Source organism: Diabrotica virgifera, chromosome 9 (assembly GCF_917563875.1).
Source record: "Diabrotica virgifera virgifera chromosome 9, PGI_DIABVI_V3a".
Lineage (NCBI taxonomy): Eukaryota > Metazoa > Arthropoda > Insecta > Coleoptera > Chrysomelidae > Diabrotica > Diabrotica virgifera.
Genome location: NC_065451.1, coordinates 193138522 through 193157930, shown reverse-complemented (window position 1 = coordinate 193157930; position 19409 = coordinate 193138522). Strand labels below are relative to the sequence as shown.

General features: G+C 35.2%; 1 protein-coding gene across 44 annotated transcripts in view; it reads right to left on the bottom strand.

Annotated features, from left to right (window-relative positions):
* Positions 1-1110: 1110 nt before the first annotated feature.
* Positions 1111-19409, bottom strand: part of LOC114337907 (titin) — a 213688-nt gene continuing 195389 nt past the window's right edge. For all 44 annotated transcript variants that reach the window (XM_050662773.1, XM_050662771.1, XM_050662781.1 and 41 more), the window contains 7 exons: positions 15365-16327; positions 12052-13431; positions 11324-11632; positions 8681-8764; positions 8178-8477; positions 5229-5534; positions 1111-1824 (listed from right to left, as the gene is read on the bottom strand). In XM_050662773.1, coding sequence (XP_050518730.1) covers positions 1634-1824; positions 5229-5534; positions 8178-8477; positions 8681-8764; positions 11324-11632; positions 12052-13431; positions 15365-16327 — 3533 coding nt within the window. In that variant the 3' untranslated portion in view covers positions 1111-1633. The remainder of the gene's footprint in view (positions 1825-5228; positions 5535-8177; positions 8478-8680; positions 8765-11323; positions 11633-12051; positions 13432-15364; positions 16328-19409) is intronic.

Genomic DNA, 19409 nt, shown 5'->3' with positions numbered 1-19409 from the left:
TTGACATCGTAGGTACCTACCTGCAAAATAATGGATATGGGTTTGGTTGATATTTACATTATTTTACTTACCAGATGCAACTGATCTAAAAACCTACTTCTTTAATCTTTAGATTTTTGAGTTGCGCGTTGTTGCCAGACTTCAATTTGCATATCAAAATGTATTTTCGTTTTTTGGTCAAACGAATGAATTTAGAAAAAAATGTTACAAGACTTTTTTGCTCTACATTGTGCCTTCTACTTGTACCTTTAAGGAACGCACTATTTTCGGGGACACCCTGTATAATAAGCATCCCATTTCTATTTTTTTGGCATTCAAAAATCTAAAAACAGCGGCACCCATTATTTTTGTGAAGAATAATTTTAACGTGCTATGTACTAAGGGCCGGTTGTTCGAACGCTAATCAAAACTGATCATTATCAAATATTTAATTACAATTATATTTGATTAAGCGTACTTCTGACAGATGTCGCATTTTGAGGTTATGTTGACTGATTTATTTTATTATTTTGGTTTTAATTTAAAATAAAACATAATTAAACTCTTTCTGATGTTAATTTCTTGTTTTTACTTACACATGAATAATAATAATAAGCAATTTTTAATGATTTAAGAGCTGCGTCTATATTTTAATTACTGATTTACCTACAATCAATAACTGATTAGTGTTTTACATGTATTTTTCATGTCGCGATTTGATTCCCATCAAGAAAATTGATTACAATAAATGATTGATTATAATCAACTTCTTGATTAGCGTTCGAACAACCGGCCCTTAGAGTATAAGTCATAAAAAAGATTTTTCGGGATTCTTCTATATTTTGAATTATATAATTAATAAGGTATTACCAAAGTAGAAAGTAAAATAGTTAATTACTAATTTATTAATCATATTTAGTCACCATTTTCATATTTAGTTGTAATCGTTATTTCATCAGTGGCAAAAAAGACTGAAAAGTCCTAATAAAAAATGTTCATTTTTGACTTATACTCTTAATACATAGCACTCTAGAATTGTTCTTTTCCCTTTTCTTTTTGTATTATTTTGTATATGTTTTTTAGCTTGTTTCTCACCTCACTAAACGACCCCGCCCAAATAAAAGACTCAAATCATTCAATAATCGTTTATTCAGTTAAGTCGGTCCAATGAAGTCATTTACATGGACTTGTTTTGCACCTATATTTTCTCTCTGTACATTGAATGACTTCATTAAACCTTTTTTTTATAATTAACAATAAAATATTAAATCTGAATAGCGCACAGCATAAACAATATAAACATTAATCATATATAACCAAACAAAAACAACTGCCCATAAAATATTTTACTGAAAATAACAAAAGTATTTCAAAATTTTTTAAATAATAGTCGTCTTAGGTTGTTTGTAGATTCATTATCAGTATCACAGTATCCTCATGTAGCTCAAGGTAAAATTTGTGCTGAGTTTCGTTCTTAGGTCTTAGGTTTACTTAGCTCGCAATTTACAAAGTAATATCAGCACAAATCTAAGTGAGCTCTTTTTTTTACATATGTATAATCGAAAAAGTCATCATCAGTATCAAAATTCTAAAAATAAATGTCCTAAAATCAGTGAATATGTACATCTCTAAGAAGAACCGAAATTCTTCTCGTTTACTTAAATAGTTTTGTCGCGTAACACCATATACGGAAGAAATATTCGTCTTTCTTCAGTAAAGTTCCCTTGGAGTAGGAATGGATGTCGGCGTCCATGCTGTTGTCCCGTAACCAAGATGTAGAGGTTTCAGTACTGTAAGACGTTGGCTCTTTGTCTGTTGCTTCTTTGAAGTCGTCTTGATCAGTATCTAAAACAGAAAGTTTTATAAGTGAAAATCACATCAAAATTTTGCACAACAGTTCTTGATTCTTTAAAAATACTCGATAGCGGAAAAAGGTCTTAAGATAAAAGGACCACTTTAATATAAATGCAAACTTCAACAAACATTGAACATTGAACAAATTTTGGAATAAGAAACGAGATAACCAGATACAATTAAAGTTGGTCTGGTTACTAGCTATCATTTTCTTTCTTCGACCAAAGCAATTATTATCATTATCAATGGCGTTACAACTATTCGTGAGTTTTTGCCGCTTGCCTTCCATTCTTGCCGGTCCTGTGTTGCTATTTCTCATTGTCTCACTCCCATTTTCTCCAGATCTTCTCGGACAACATCTTTCCACCCTTTCTAGACCGTCCTTATAGATCTGATCTGATCTGAAAAAACATATTGTTTATATGGGGATTGTCATTACTGCGTATCACATTTCCTGCCCATTTTAGTCTATTGGCCTTTGTATATCTCACTCAACAATGTAGACAGCGGATCTTCCTGTCTCAGTTCAGCATTAACGCAGAAAGCAATTTATGTTATTCCTCCTATTCTCATTTGTACAAAGCAGTTAATTACACAAATTCGCCTTAACACAGCTAGTTTCTTACTAGCTCTTCACTCCGTAATTTTAGACGACTAATTGAATCATACGCCAAGCATTTGCCTTATAGTGAATATTTGATGAATACTCGATCTTCCAAGCCTGAAGCACTGGTAGTCACCAACTATTTCTTCGGCGTATGATAGTAATCTTTTTAGCAATACCGAAGCCAATATTTTATACGTAGTATTGATTAGTGAAATTCCTCTATAGTTCATCCATGAGTCCTTTTTTCTTTCGTATGCATTGGTACAATAATACTGCCTATTACTTCCAGAAATATATCTAGAGGTTCTACATTAGACAAATCTCTTATCATTCCTTGTACATCTTCCCAATGTTTGGATCTTTTGCGATCTTTTACGTCATTATATATTTCTTAATGTTGTTCCGAAGCTACTTCTTTGTGGCATCTTTGTTATTAACTATTCTAAGTGGGAAATAAGCCCCAATTTAAATTGAGGCTTATTTCCCACATAATATAGTTAATAATATATTTCTTCCAGCATTAAGCTATTAATTTCTGCAAAAGGTGTTGGTCCTCTAAAAGTTGTGTAATTCGTCATCAGTTTCGTTTCCCTATACTCCGGTATATTCAGAAATCCGTAGGTGGGTAACTTAATGTTCCCTTTACTTCACTTAATTTCTCTAAGCATTGTTGTACTACTTTAGTGCTGATAACATGTGATTTCAGTGCTTTGATTAGCTATCTATTGGACTTTATGGAAATCTCTTGTCCATGATTTTGTGGAATTAGAGCATGGAGAAGAGTTGCCAGAGACAGGGGCGAATGGAGGATTGGTCTGAAGAAGGCTTTGGCTCATAAAGAGCCTTAGCGCCACTGATGATGATATTTTTTTTGTCCAATTTTAACTGGCCGCATGTTCCAATAGCGTGAGTTTTTGCTTGGAAGACGCTTGGCATTTGGCCAGGTTTTTTGAGTGCTTAGTTCCATTACAGCTCCTTCTGATGTTTTAGAGCAGTCTAATTATCATTTTTTGATAGCATTTTTTTAGATTATCAATGGTGTATTTGCCCTATTTATCATTGAAATTTATTTTTGTAGTAAATTAATTCACAAAGTTATACTTCTTTGCCATATCATCATGGGTCATGCACCTGTGTTGTGCACATATGCACTATTTACCCAGAACAGTATCATGTAAGTGATGATTGATCTAACTATTGCTGTATTTGTATTGCTTATTATCTCAAGATTTTGGGTTCCATCTCCAATTTTTTCTGCCAAATGTCTGCACATTATTAAGGCTTTTGTGATCTTGCCTATTATCTCTTTCTCAAGCTTGTTCTAGATGAATTTATATGTAAGATGAGGCCTAAGATGAGGAACTGTTTTCCTGTTTTTTACTCAACTGTGCTCCTATCTATTGTGATAGTTTTAGGTTGAATTTTCTTTTGTTTGTAAAAGCTATCAAGGTGGCTTTGGTGTGGGAGCTCTTAAGTAGCATCTTTTTGCTCGATGTATTTGGAACATTACTGAATTCTGCTATCAGTACCGTTAGGACACATCCCTGTGTAACTGTAGGTATATTCATTCGGATACGGATTGCCATTGTAGGATCTGATGAGACATTCCTCCACTAAATGCTTAACCGTTTGTCTTTCAGCGCCACAATCGCAATTTGGAGAGGGTATTTTTCCCCATTTAAAAAGTGAGCCAGCTCACCTACCACAGTTTGTTCTAATTCTATTCAGCGTTGCCCAGATTCGCCTTGGTTGGTTGAAACCCTCTGGCTTTCTTGTAATACATGACATATTCGGGGTGTCAGGCGGAGCATTCTTCTCCCAATCTTCTCGCCAACAACGGTCGGTGATCTTTAAATTCCTTTCAATTAGTATTTTTGCAGCATCTAGAGGGTTTTTTCTTGAACGAAGCCTACTTATGTCTCTGTCGTTGATACCAACGTGAGAGCGGAGCACAGGATCGGCTCCGGCGTTAATTTTTCTATACGTTTTCAGTACGTTGGCGTGGCCACAGTTAATATAGGTTCCATAGTAAAATCACTCTTCTGTCGGCGCTTTGACCTAAGGAAGTAACACCGGCAGTACGCAATTGGTAATTCACCAGTGGTGGATGCGGGTTTTCCCTGTTAAATACCGTACGTTTCTATGCGAATAGCAATGCGAGAGTGGGGCAAAAGCGACTGCTAACATTGCGCGGTCGCCATGCGCGACTACAGATTTTACTTCCAATTTTTCGGAGAGTGGTTCTACTGTCCCTCTTTATACTGTGGCGTGGCCTTGATTATGTCTGATATAATACACAAAGCCTGGAGCCTGATTTAGTTGGGCATCAACACGTTTGGTGTGTGGGCTGTTAAGCCATACCGGTGCACAGTACCTCGCAACAGGATGCAGGAGTGTCAGCGCTGTCGACCTAAATGTAGTCACTGAGGAACCCCATGTGGTACTGCATAACTTTTGTAGAATATTATTTCATGTGCCAAGTTTTGCAGTCGGCTTTGTAAGATTTTCTTTAAAGCTTAGCGTTATGATTATAATTCGGCAATGAAATCTCGACTTTATGTTGTGTAACGAGAAGTTTTCATGGATAAAATGATTAAAGAATCAAACTAATAGTTGTGATTTCGAACCTTTACAAGCTCATGTAGGAGGCCAATTTCAATATTATTGGTCGTCTCAAAGACCTTTTAAAAGATAAGAAAAAAATACAGATTGGAAGTGCGGTTCTGAGAATAGTGTAAGATTACTCCTAAAAGATTAAAATTATAAATTTTAAACAAAAAATATTTACCTCCGGATGGAAGGACCTTAAACGGTTCATCGGATTCTAAAGGATCACTCAATCCAATTTCGTTCTTGGCAAATATCCTAATCATATACTCGTGGTCTTCTTGTAAATCTCTGATTGTGAATTTCTGTACGCCCTTTTGGACCCTTCCGATCTCCATCCACATGGTCTTTTTGGTGTCTCTGATGGCAATGTTGTAACCTAGAAGCGGTGAGCCTCCGTCTGATTCTGGGATTCCCCATTCCACAACGATTGCGTTGGGTCCTATGGTTCTTATTTCTAGTGGCGGTGTTGGTGGAGAAGGTACAGCTATAAATAAATGGTAGTTCATTAAGTTACTTGAAATGAAATAATTTGTGGAATAAATTGTATCAACATATTTTAGATCTTGTAATGTTAGTGTTCCGACAGTTCCGTGAGATTTAGAAAAGTACCTTGACGAAAAAGAAGAAGTATTAAAAATTAATGAATTTATTAATGAAAACTACGACATTTTTGAATCCGAGAAATCTAAAGGGCGTATAGTCCAAGAGGTAGCGCTGAAAAATCTCTTTGAATTTACTAAAGCTAAATTTTTCACAGTTGATTACTGTGAGTGTGTAGAGAAACATACTGCGGTCGGTCAAGCGAAACGTAGAACAGGGCTTACTGAGAGGGTATCAAAGTTGCTTTCCTGCGAAGGTAATTAAATCCATTTACTAAATCAATACACACATTTTAAATTAAATATAAATAAAAGTTATTATAGTCGGTCAGCTGTATGACGGGACAGAGCCGGTCGGTCGGCCCCAGTGAATGTACAGGGTTATTCACTATATTTTGACCCCCTTGTAAACTGCTTTATTTACAGAATTAGAAAAAAATGAAAAATACAAAAGTTATTCGATTTTTAAATTATGATTTTTTGACATATATATATCTTACTAGTGACGTCATCCATTTGGGCGTGATGACGTAATCGACTATTTTTTTAAATGGGAATAGGGGTCGAGTGCTAGCTCGTTTAAAAGGTTATTCAATTTCCTATTCAGTAATATAAACATTAACATGATTAATTATACAGGGTGTCCAAAAAAATTTTTTTAATTAAATTAATTGTTTAATTAATAATTCAAAAAAAAATTTTGGACACCCTGTATAAATAATGATCTTAACGTTTATAGTACTGTATAGAGAATTGAATAACCTTTCAAATGAGCTAGAGCACGACCCCTATTCTCATTTAAAAAAAGTCGATTACGTCATCAAGCCCAGATGGATGACGTCACTAGTACGATATATATGCCAAAAAATCATAATTAAAAAATCGAATAACTTTTGTATTTTACATTTTTTCTAATTCTGTAAATAAAGCAGTTTACAAGGGGGTCAAAATATAGTGAATAACCCTGTACGTTCATTGGGGCCGACCGACCGGCTCTGTCCCGTCATACAGCTGACCGACTATAATAACTTTTATTTATATTCAATTAAGAATGTGTGTACTGATTTTCAGCCTTAGTAAATGGATTTAATTACCTTCGTAGGAAAGCAACTTTGATACCCTCTCAGTAACCCCTGTTCTACGTTTCGTTTGACCGACCGCAGTATGTTTCTCTACACAATCACAGTAATCAACTGTGAAAACTTTAGCTTTAGTAAATTCAAAGAGATTTTTCAGCGCTGCCTCTCCGTCTAGTACTAGTCTAGTTCAACATAGAATTTATACTGGAGATGCAAAACCAATTCGGCAAGCCACGGAGATTACCATGTGCTAGACAAATAGATGTTGAAAATATAATAAAAGACATGACAGATGCAGATATCATCTAAGAAGCTTCGGGCACTTGGTGTTCACCAATAGTCTTAGTAGTTAAGAAAGACGGATCTAATTCAGGTTACAGAAAAAGACAGTTATCCATTGCCATAAATAGATGATTATAAGTGCTAAACGGTTTGCGACTCTAGATTTAGAAAGCGGCTACTGGCAAGTAAAAGTGCATCCTGATGATAACGACAAAACAGCTTTTCCAATTGGTCGTAGTCTCTACAGGTGCCAGATTCTACGATTTGGTCTTTGTTGTAAAGCTTCAGCTCCATATGAGTGGATGCGATTGGTTATATAAGAGAAAGTGGAATATATTATCATGATAATAAAATGAGTATGTCCTAAACCTTTGATGAGCATCTGAAAAACTTAAGAGAGGTATTTGACAGATTGAGAAATGCCAATTTAAAGCCAAGTAAATAAATTGCTGGTGTGGGAACGTAAAATCCTTCGACTGATATATGGCCCTTGCAGAGACAGCGTGACAAACGAATGGAGGCGCAGATACAATAACGAGATAGAGTCTCTATTCGGAAAAGAAAATCTAGTCAGATATAATATAAAGGCTAATAGACTCAGATGGGCAGGGCATGTGATACGCAGTAACGACAATCGCCTTATAAACAATGTGTTCTGGGAAAGGCCAGATGGAAGAAGGTCTGTAGGGCGGCCTAGAAAAAGGTGGAAAGATGTAGTCAAAGAAGATCTAGAGAAAATGGGAGTGCGACAATGGGAATTAGTGGCACAGGACCGACAAACATGGAAGGCAATAGTAAACACGGCAAAGACTCACGAAGAGTTATAGCGCCAATGATGATGATGATGAATTTAAAGCTAAAAGAAATATTCACTATTTCAAAGAGTGGCGTACTATCTACGACATATCGTTTCAGTAGAAAGAATTAAAATTGATCCAGAGAAGATTTCAAAACCTTCCAGTAACAATGAAAGAAGCAGGATAAAGGAAGAATAAACGTTTCAACCTTAGAAGGGAGAGTAGCCATAAACAATTTCTTATTCAGAATAAGACTTTAAACTGAAACCCCACATTATTAGGAAGGAAAAACAGTTTAAATAGAAGACAGTTTGTTTTATTATTATAATATTAAGATTATTAGCAATGCTTAAAAGAAATAAATACTCACTGGCATGTGTTCGCATTTGCACAATCTCAGAAGTAGCTGGCGGACTGAGTCCAACGCTATTTTCTGCGAACACCCTGAACAGATAATCACTCTTTTCTTTCAAGTTCTCGAAGGTGTATTCCAAGGAGAAGGCTTCCAATGTGAACACTTTTTCCCATTTAGGCATGTATTCAAGTTTCTTTTCGACGATGTAGCCCGTAATTTCGGTTCCACCATCGTTTTCTGGTGGTTCCCAAGTTAGCGTTGCGCTTCTGCTGGTCAAATCTTTGACCTTGAGGTTGATTGGAGGTGATGGTGGTGCTATGGAAAAAGTTAATATGTTATTAGATGTTTCTAAACTTGTGTAGGTAATATGTTAGTTTGATTTTAGCTACACTAGCAACTAAAATGTTACTTGCATGGTTTAAAAGTGAAATGTTACAATCTAGTACAAAAAATAGTAGCATTTTATTTTATATCTTTCTTTTTATCAGAATATTTTCGAAGTTTTGCAGAATACTTACTTTTATGTTCGAGTTTAGCTGGTGGGAAAATACCTAGCAAGCAATATAGTGTCTCATCGGTTTTTGCAAACTGATAGTTAATTCCTAAAGCAAAAGCAAAGCGTAAGCAACAAAACTAAAAATAAAATGCAAATAAAAAATATTTATGTGAGCGGTATTGAAGCCGTTAATGTACACAATAAAGAAATCAAATTAATTGAAACAGTTCTCATACTTCTTTACAAAACAAACAGTAAAGTTTAGTCTTTATTATTTAAAACTTTTTGCATTTTATGGGTAGCATATTTTATGTCCCTTGCTTATGATTATGGTAGAGATATCATTCGACCAACGGTGTAACCAGGATGATTCTAAGGGGGGGTTACAACTACTGGAGGGTCTCCAGGGGGTATGGAATAGTAATGGTGTTAAGCGTATAGAGCTCAAAGTACATCACAATCACATCTTTTAATCCAGCATTACTTTAGTTCCAGCACTAGCTAATTTTGATAAATATTCCAAAATCGTGCAAAAACTAAACATTGATTATGGTAGGGGAGCCCAAGCGGGGATTTTTGCAGTAACTCGAGCGCGTCAGATTATCATATGGGGAGAAACCTGGTAGATGTACCTCGACCATATATTGGCTGTAAACACAGGGGCATTCGTTAAGGGGGGGGGCCGAAAAAAAAATCTATCCTTAGAAAAACTCGAAATCGTCAGATTAAGATAAGGTAAGTTAAGTAGGTACATGCAAAACAGTGTATATTTCAAAAATCTGACGATTTGGGCGGGGCGTAAGGAGTGGGGGGTAAATTTAAAATTTTAAATACGAATCCCGCGATATTTCGCGAAATGAACATCAGATCGAAAAACTGAAAAATACACTTATTCAATATGTTTAAAAAATCTATTGGATGGCACCAAACATGACCCCCACGGAGGTGGCGTGGGGGGTTACTTTAAAATTTTAATTAGGAGCCCCCATTTTTTATTGCAGATTCAGATTCCTTACGTAAAAATAAGTAACTTTTATTTGAAACATTTTTTCGAATTATGTATATGGCGCTATAATCCAAAAAAACGTGTTGGAAATGGAAAATTAAATTAAAAATGGAAAGTCCCCACTAAAATGGGAAACTTTACTTAACTTTTTTTGGTTTTAGAACCTTCTCTTCACAGCCCAATAGGTCCCCAAAGCGCAGTGACTGCACATTTAACATACTTTCCTCCCCTACTATTATCAATAATTAAGATCTTCAAATAATAAAGATTAGGGATATTTGGGTCAAACGGCAAGAATAAAACGCGAAGACTCTTTGTCAGAAGACTGTCAGAAAAAAGAAGTATTCAGAGGTGTGTACAACAGGAATATATTCCCTCGCCAAGGCTGTTCAATTTAGACAATTTATAGTCCGAATATATTTTCCGTGAAGCATCGGAAGATGAGTCAGCTGATTTTTTTTTATTAAAAAAACATCTGAGCGGTGCCTTGGTTATTTACAACAGCAGATAAAGTAATGCACCTAAAACACTGCCTTTGGCTGCTCCAGTACTTATTGTTCTCAAGTTAGAGTAACAGTCTTCATATTTTATTCCTAACAATCTTTCACTATTATACGATTTTATTAATTCTACGTTCTTTAGGCCAAAACAATTTCAGTTCCTATTCTAATCCATCATGCCAGACTTTATCAAAAGCCTGGGTAATATCCAGAAAAACTGCCGAACATACTTATTTTTTTCTCTAGAACTTTTTCTATTTGATCAGTGATTCTGTGGACCTGACCTAGTGCTGCGTGATTATTTCTAAACCCAAATTGATGTACAGAGATAATGAATTTTGATTATATTATAGGTTTTAATCTTTTTAACAAGAGTTTTTAAAAATTTTTTTAAATCTCTGGCAACAACGATATTGGTCGATATGATGTTACCGAAACCATCAGATGATACTCATGTGATGACTTCCCAGGTTCATAGGTTTATAGTTATTTCCGCTATCTTTTAGCATTAGACTTGATAGCGTGACTATTGCTTTTCTGGGCAGCTTTTTCCAGATTTCTCCTGTTATAAGATCATACCCCGGTGTCTTTTTTGGATCCTCCGCATATAACCTCCACAGAAGACGCTGAATACAAGAAGAGGATTCCAGGATGAAATTCTAAATGATAATTTAGGAAGACGAAACATTCTTCTTCATGTCTTTTTGTCTAGTTTGTTCTAGGATGTTCTTTGTTAAGTTTTTATAACATATATCTAATTGGTCTTTTGGTAATTTAATGAACGAGCAAGACCAGCAAGTAGGAAAGTAGAAAAAATATAACCTTTACTAATTTCTCACTGATCATTTCAGAATATAGAAGGCCAAAGACCAAGAGGAATCTCCAACTCGATAGGCAGACCAAATGAAGGCTCTGGTGGGACATGGGACAATCCCTATATAAAGCCGTATATCTGGCACAGGTTAGCAGCCAACAGAGAAGCTAACAATATTTAGAGTGTCACTAGGCTCTGACGACTGCTCAAGAAATGAGGAGTAGGTGGAGACTAGAACATTTTGTTCTTTAGTCCACCATATAATAAAACGCGATTTGTTTACCCCGAATCGTGTAATTGAACCTGTTTCAAATAATTTGGAAATAATAATAAAAAAAGACTTACTCATTCTGGATCCTGCAATGATCGTTTCTGATGGAAGATAAGGATCGCTCACACCAATAGCATTCCTGGCAGTAATTCTGTAGTTGTAGCCATGTCCCTTTTCCAAGTAGTTAATGGCGAAGTTGGTTATGCTACCTTTAGTAGCACCTAGTTTCTTAAAGACCTTCTTGGTCTTGGCTTCTTTCATCTCAACTATATACTCGATGATTTCAGAACCACCGTCACTTTCCGATGGCTGCCATTGAATTGTAAATGATGTATCTGACATTCCCGATATTTCCAGAGGACCTCTTGGAGGAGAAGGTTTATCTAGAACAGTAACAACATGTTAAACGTAAGTTAGTTATCAATTTGTGGAATTTATTTATTTGACTACTCAGACTAGATTATTATTACTCTGGGCTAATTACCAAAATACAAGCAAAAGTTATTTACCAGCAATTTCATTGCTGGAATCGAATTATAAGATCCTATATATTAATAATATAGGTATGCAAAGTCCGCAGTTAGTGTGCTACTTTTTTCTGGCAAAGATATTCAAGAATATCGAGACTAAAAAGAGCAGGAATGTAGTACAGACGTTAATCAGAATCAGTAAAGAGCATTTACTAAATCAATAGTGAGCCGAAAGAGGTATAAAGAATGAAGTCACTAATAGAAACGAAGATATATTGGGAGATATCTGAATCAAACAATTTATTAAGAAAATAAAGAAAATTAGTACTTACCGCCAATTTTAAGTTTGGATGAAGTCTTCAGTTGGTACTTTTCAACCGTACAAGAATATTCGTATTCATCTTCTATAGTAGTTTTATGTACAACCAATCTTCTTACCCTACGATCTTCAAAGATAGAGTACCTGGAAGATTTTTCTATGCGTTCATTCTTTCTGTACCACGTAACTTCAACGTCTTCCTTGGAAAGTTCAACTTCAAATTCAGCGTCGGTATTAATTGGAACGATGGTGTATTCTGGTAAAGATCTGATGAAGGTACAACTGGGTACTTCCACCGTAAGTCTAGCTTTGGATGATTGAGTTCCAACTTCACAAGAATATACACCTTCATCTTCAGGTTCCGTTTTGTAGATTTTCAGTTTTTGCCTCTTTCCATCAATAGACAGTTGAACGTGTTCTGAAAATTGGATTTCTTTACCATCCTTATACCATCTAGCCAAGGCGTCGCCTTTAGAGAGTTCTATTTCGAAGACAGTCTTGTCGCCTTTGTTAACCACTTGGTCTCTTAGTGGTGTTATAATTTCTGGAGGTAATTCTATCACTGTTACATCAGCTCTACATTCTTCGTCTACAAGTTTACAGCTGTACTCTCCTTCGTCATGGATTGAAGTACTACGGATTAGAAGTCTTCGTAATCCACCGTACCTCTCAGTATCAAATTTGTCTTCTGTTTCTCTCAGAGGAGTACCATCTTTGAACCACTCTACATTAGCTGTGTCAGAAGTGATTTCTACTTCAAGCACAGCTGTATCTTTTTCTGTTATTTCTAAATCTTGTAATTTCTTAACGAATTCTAGTTTGCATTGTTGAACCTTAACCGTGGTTTCCGTCTTTTGGTTCTTTACTGTACACTTATAGCTGCCTTGATCATTTTGAGTAATATTTTTGATGATGAGTTTGTGGGTACGTCCATCTTGTACTACAACGCGATGGTCCATACCACTAATTTCCGTGTTGTTGTACCACCATTTTGTTCTAACTGAGTGGGATGTTTCACATTCTAATTCGATGGTCTTTCTTTCTATTGTTTCGTAAACTTCTTTCAGTTCTTTAGTAAATTTGACAGTATCTACCTCAATAGATACCTTGGCACCATGCGAGGCTTTGCCTGCTGGATTCACAGCAATACATTTGTAGTCTCCAGAGTCAAGTTCAGAATTGGTTTCTTTAATAGTTAGTTCAATGTTTTCTCCATCGAAGGTGATCTTTACCCTATCGGATGGTTCCAAAGGCTCATTATTTCTAAGCCAGTATACTTCAGGAGTAGGATTGCCAACCACTTTGGCTTTGAGGGTGAGAGGAGACTTTTGTGGTACAGTTTGCTCTTCAAATCGTTTGACGAACAATGGTGGTTCCTGGTTTTCTGGGAATTCTGGAAATTATAAAGTATATATGAGTAACAATTTCTATTGTTTTCAACGATAATTATACAGGGTGTGCCAAAAGCAGCGGGATGGTCAACTATTTCGTGAAATGAACATCGGATCGAAAAACTGAAAAATACGTATTCAATATTTTTCAAAAATCTATCGAATGATACCCCAAACACGACCCTACACTCCCTCCCTAGATGTGGGGAGGGGGTTAAACTTAAAAATGTTAATAGGAACCCCCATTTTTTATTACAGATTTGGATTTCTTACATACAAATAAGTAACTTTTATTCGAGACATTTCTTAGAATTGTTATTGATAGATGGCGCTAATAAATAGTATTTTTCCAATTACAGCAATTTCCATCTATCAACGATTCTAAAAAATGTCTTGAATAAATGTTATCTACTTATTTTTTCATGAGAAATACAAATCTGCAATAAAAATGTTAAGATTTTATAGCTACCACCAGAGGGTGGAATGGGGGTCGTGTTTAGTCACATTCCATAGGTTTTTGAAAAGTACTATACCTACACGTGTTTTTAGTTTTTGATTTGGAGGTGTATTTATCGAGATATTAGATCATTTCTATAATTTACCTAGAGTATCACGATAATTCTTTTTTCCGATTGTAGCGCCATCTATCCACAATTCGAAAAAAAGTTACTTATTTTTACGTAAATAATCCAAATCTCCAATAAAACATGGGGGTTTCAATTTAAGATTTTAAAGTTACTCCCACCCCACATCCAGGGGATGGAGTGGGAGTGTCATTCGATAGATTTTTGAAAAGCATTGAAAACGTATTTTTCAGTTTTTCGATCCGATGTTCATTTCGCGAAATATTCGACAATCCTGCTACTTTTCTAACACCCCATATAAAAAAAATAATAGTCCACTGAAAAGTTACATTTAGGCTTGCATTTTTAGAGGGGGTTGGTGTAGGCTTAATTACAAGTTTCTGGGGTGTCACCCTTTTGTCCCTCGGCTGCCATCTTGAAAAAATGGGTGCAAAGAGTCTTGCGCTGTATCACATAGACTAGCAACCCCATAGAAAATTTTATCAGACCTTATTTTTAGTAGATTAAATTGTCTACCAACTTTATTCATATTACTATTTTTATCCTAAAATGAAAAATAAAAAGTTATATATAACATTAACTGAATAGTTGGAACAAATTTGCTTTTTATTGTTCTAAATTTTCTTTTGGGACTTAAAAACTTTTTTTCTGGTCATTTCAACAAATAATTGTCAGTTTACGAGATATAGCGCGAAAACCCTTTACTCATTTCTCCAAGATGGCGACCGGGGGACAAAGATGACGATCCCACAAACTTAAAATTAAGTTTATATTAACCCCCCTACACTTCAAAAAATTTAACTGCGTCCTAACTGTAAATGTAACTTTTCAATGGACTAGCACTTTCGTTAAATTTTTGTATTTAAATGAAACAGCTATTACTAAATTACAAAATATATAGTTAAAATTTTCGCAAAGCTTATTTTGAGATAAATAGTTCCTTAACAGCACAAGCTATATTATTAAAATCTAATATTAAAATGTTATGCAAGCCTTTACTTAATATTAGGTACTACTTAGCCTATCTATAAAGCGAATTAAATAAGTTAGCTTGATCAAAATTTTATATTTTCTCAGATATAATCAAAATAATGTTAAAGTTGGTTCTGCAAAGCCATTGGTAATCTATCCTATTCGCATACTCTAATGAATTGGTTCTGTTAAGCCTTGGCATGTGTTAACTAAGCATATAACTGCTGCATCCAATTCTTCTTCAGGTATCTATAAGCAAAAGCCATCTATTCTATTTCATTGCAGTTCTCCATTTTAAAATTGGCTAAAGCATCATGGTGGAACTAGAACATTATTAAACTATAAAGCAAAAGCAAAAATTGTTTTCTATGATACATACCTTCAACAGTTAGGTTTGCACTTGTTTCTATTGTACCCATAGAATTGGTAGCTCGAACTGTATATGTAGCAGTGTCATCTGTAGATGTCTTGGGAATAGTTAAAGTGTATGTGTTTCCGTCTTTTTTGAATTTTGGTCTGGTTAAAGGTTTACCATCCTTCAACCATTCGATAGTAGGTTCCGGGTTTCCAAATATAGTAGTGGAAAGTGTAACTGGTTCTCCTTTCCTTACGGTAATAGATTCTAGAGGTGATAAGACCTCAGGTGCTTCTTTCTCTGAAGTAATTACTTTCAGAGTAAATGTTACTGAGGCTTCTCCTTCCCTGTTCCTGGCGACTATCTTAAACTTGCCTTCCTGAGTCTTCTTGATTTTCTTGATTTTTAGAGTGGTTTTGTAAGTATATAGCTCAGAAGTTGACACAATACTGACGTTTTCAGTTACACGTCTACCATTACAGAACCATTTTATTTCAGGTTGTGGTACTCCTACTAATGTACTTTCAACTACGACGTCTGTTTCTTCAGGAACACACTGTGGTAGAGGCTTCTTAGCGAATGTTGGTGGTATACCTTCTAATATATCAGCCAAGGAAGATGTTCTTGATAGACTCTTCCTTGAAATGGAAGTCAATTCGGATCCATGAGATGACAACGGACCTTCTACTATGAGTTCTGTTGTACTGGAGGCGAATCCTGCTGAGTTTTTAGCAACGCAAGTGAAAGTTCCAGCATCTTCTGGGAATACTTCCCTTATAATAAGGGTAGCGACGTTATCTTCATCGTAGTAGATTTGGAAATCTTTGGAAGTTTTGATTATGTGAGTTTGTCTGAACCACGTAATTTGGGGACGAGGGAATCCTTCTACTTTGCATTCGAATTGGACAGTGTAACCATCTGGGGTTATAATAGGCTTCAACTTCTTGATGAATTTTGGCGCAGAAGCTTTATCTTTGGATTTTGGTTCTGAAATCGCATAAAAATAATTATTAAATATAGAAACGAGAAACAGCTTAATATTTAATTTGCTTCAGGGACTACCACCATCCGTTGACGACACAATATCCCTAACAACACAAAGCATTCCAGGAATGTACTATCAAAGTTCTATTAATGTTTGAATGTCAAGGAACATTCGGTGAACATCTGATTAAATTATTGGTGGAATATTACCACAAGACATTCTATGAACATACTACCAATGTCCTATATTTTAAGAGAGGCCATTTACTATTCAATTTGCGTTCATTTTCAAATTTGTCGCGCGTTTTTCTATGTAGGGTCGTGTGTTCATCACATTTCATGATAACCTAAAAATTTCTGATTGGAAAATGCATAGATAGATAAAAAATATTAGGAAAATGGAAATTAGTGGCTTTTTTGCTGTTCTGTCTGTTGGTTTTGCTCTGGCTGGATCTCTTTTGTTTAAACAATTATGTAAGTACATATAAAATCCGTTTTAAATTTTCTTTATTCTTTATGAAACGAATTATTTATGCATTATTATTATTACCTGTAAATAGTACCTATTTCTTTTGATTTTTAATTGTAAAGAATAGAAAAATTACCATTCATTTTAATTTTTTTTAGAATCAGCTCAAAGTGGTCTACAAAAAAACCAGGAAGGAAACTTATATCCTTTTGCCTATGAAAGGCAAAAGAAAGATATAAAAAGTGTATTGACTAGTTGGAAGAAACTCCACATTGTCGATGCATAATAAGTTATTACTTTATAAACAAATATTAAGACCTGTATGGATTTATGGATGCCCACTATGGGGGTGTACTATAGACCAAGTAATATAAAAGTTATACAAAGATTCCAGAACAAAATACTGAGAAATATTGTAGATGCTCCTTGGTATGTGACAAACAGTGATCTCCATAAGGACCTAGGAATGGAATCTGGATATAATCATCAAGTAGATGGCAGGAAGTCACGAGCAACAACTTCATAAGTACGAGAATATTGAGGAAATCCAGCTCCTCGATACTACTGGGCAAACTAGAAGATTGAAGAGGACAAAGCCTTTTGAACTAGTTTGAGTGATAGGTGATAGTGAAAAGCAGAGCATAGTGCTTGTGTGCCTGTATATGTTAGAATAGTGCAGGATCTTGTTAGATTAGATAAGAGACGCTATAGGGTAAGCTCTTCATTTTAAGGAACAGTAGTAATTTAGGTTAAATTAAAATTGCTCATTGGTCAGTTATGACCAGATTGTAATTGTAATGTACAATTCAATACAATGAATCATCATCGTAATGATGATTATGGAAAAAATATATGACAAGATTTTGTGCAATAAAAATGTTTATATTTATCAAGGATGTATTATTTGGTATGGCCACATATACTTCTGGTATATCGTCGGTAATGTGACCATACCTCCTATCTGCTTTTTCATAAATTTTGTAGGAGACGAAAAACCATTTTTAGGGTCATCTCCTGATTTCACATGTAAATTTTGACATGTTTTGTAGTAAATAGATAATTGAATATCATATGAAAACAGGAGGTGACTAAAAAAAAGTTTTTAATCTCTTACAAATCTCAAATCAAAACAAATCGGATGTCACATCAGCGACTATATCCAGGGAATGTCTAAAAAATATACTGTGAATGTCCAAAGAACATTCGTAGACATTCATGTAATGTTCCAACAAGACATTCAAGGAATGTTTAAAATGCTGACACAGAACTTTCCGGGGACATTAGGAGACGTTCTTGTGCTTTTTAGGATATTCCAGGAATGTTTTAAATGTCCTGTGTGTACATTCTAGGAACATACATGTAATGTTTGGTGTTATTAGGGATGTTTCTTCCTTTTTGAGTCCTCAGAACGATCTGTGGTGTACCCTGAACCAAAATGAAATCCAGCTGTCTAGTAAGCCAAATGATACATAATTATTTGCTATTACGCATTAGCGCATATATTTAAACAAAGAGAAGTTTAAAGTACAGAAGTACTATAGATCTCTTAAAAGCAAATTTTTGGTAACAAACTTTAATCTGAGCCTACTACAATTTGCAAGACGTGTAGACCGATAAATATTAGATATGGGAGAATCTAACAATATGCATTCTACACCTGTCTACTTCTTCTTCTTCAGATGCAAATCCAGTAATGGATGTTAGTGATCACATTTTCCATTAAGTCTCTGTTTCTTGCAATGTGTATCAGAGATTGTATGTCGTTAATCCCTGTCCATTGCCTTATATTTCGGATCCAGGACATTTTGTCCTGGATCCGAAATAGTTGAAGGATCTGCTATTTTTCGTTTGGTATGATGTGACCCAGATATGCCGTTTTTCTTTTCTTGATGGTTTCGAAAAGTTGGCGTTCTTGGTTGATTCTCTTAAGAACATATACATTTGTGACTTTCGCCGTCCATGGTATCTTTAAGATACGGCGATAAAGCCACATCTCGAAGGCTTCTAATCTTTTATATCCCTCGTTTTGAGTGTCCAGCCCTCTACGCCACATAGCAGCACCGACCATACGTAGCACTTAGTAAACCTTAGTCTCAGTTGAAGATCGAATTCTAAACAGGTAAGTACCTTCCTGAATTTTACGAAAGCTTGTCGAGCTTGCTCAATGCGACATTTTACTTCCCAGTCTTCAAAAAGCCACATTCACAGGTATTTAAATTTGCTCACTCTTTCAATGGATTTGGTATTATGTGAAGTTCAGTGTTATGGTGAAGTTTTAAAGTTCATCCAAGTTTCTGGAGATGATCATGCATTTTTTTTTTGGTATTAATCTCTAATCCCATTCTCATTCCCAATACAGTAAGACCTGTCTATTTCTCTAGGTAAAAATTGAACAAAATTTATGCTTCCTAGTGCTCAGAATATGATTAAAACTGAGGTAACGAGAGACACGATTTAATTTGTTTCAGGAGCTACCACCATCCGTTGACATATGTTTCTTCCTTTTGGAGTCCTCAGAATGATCTGTGGTGTACTCTGAACCAAAATTAAATCCAGCTATCCAGTGTCTTTATTATTTTGCTTACTAGAAGTTCTTTTGTCAGTTTTCAATTAATC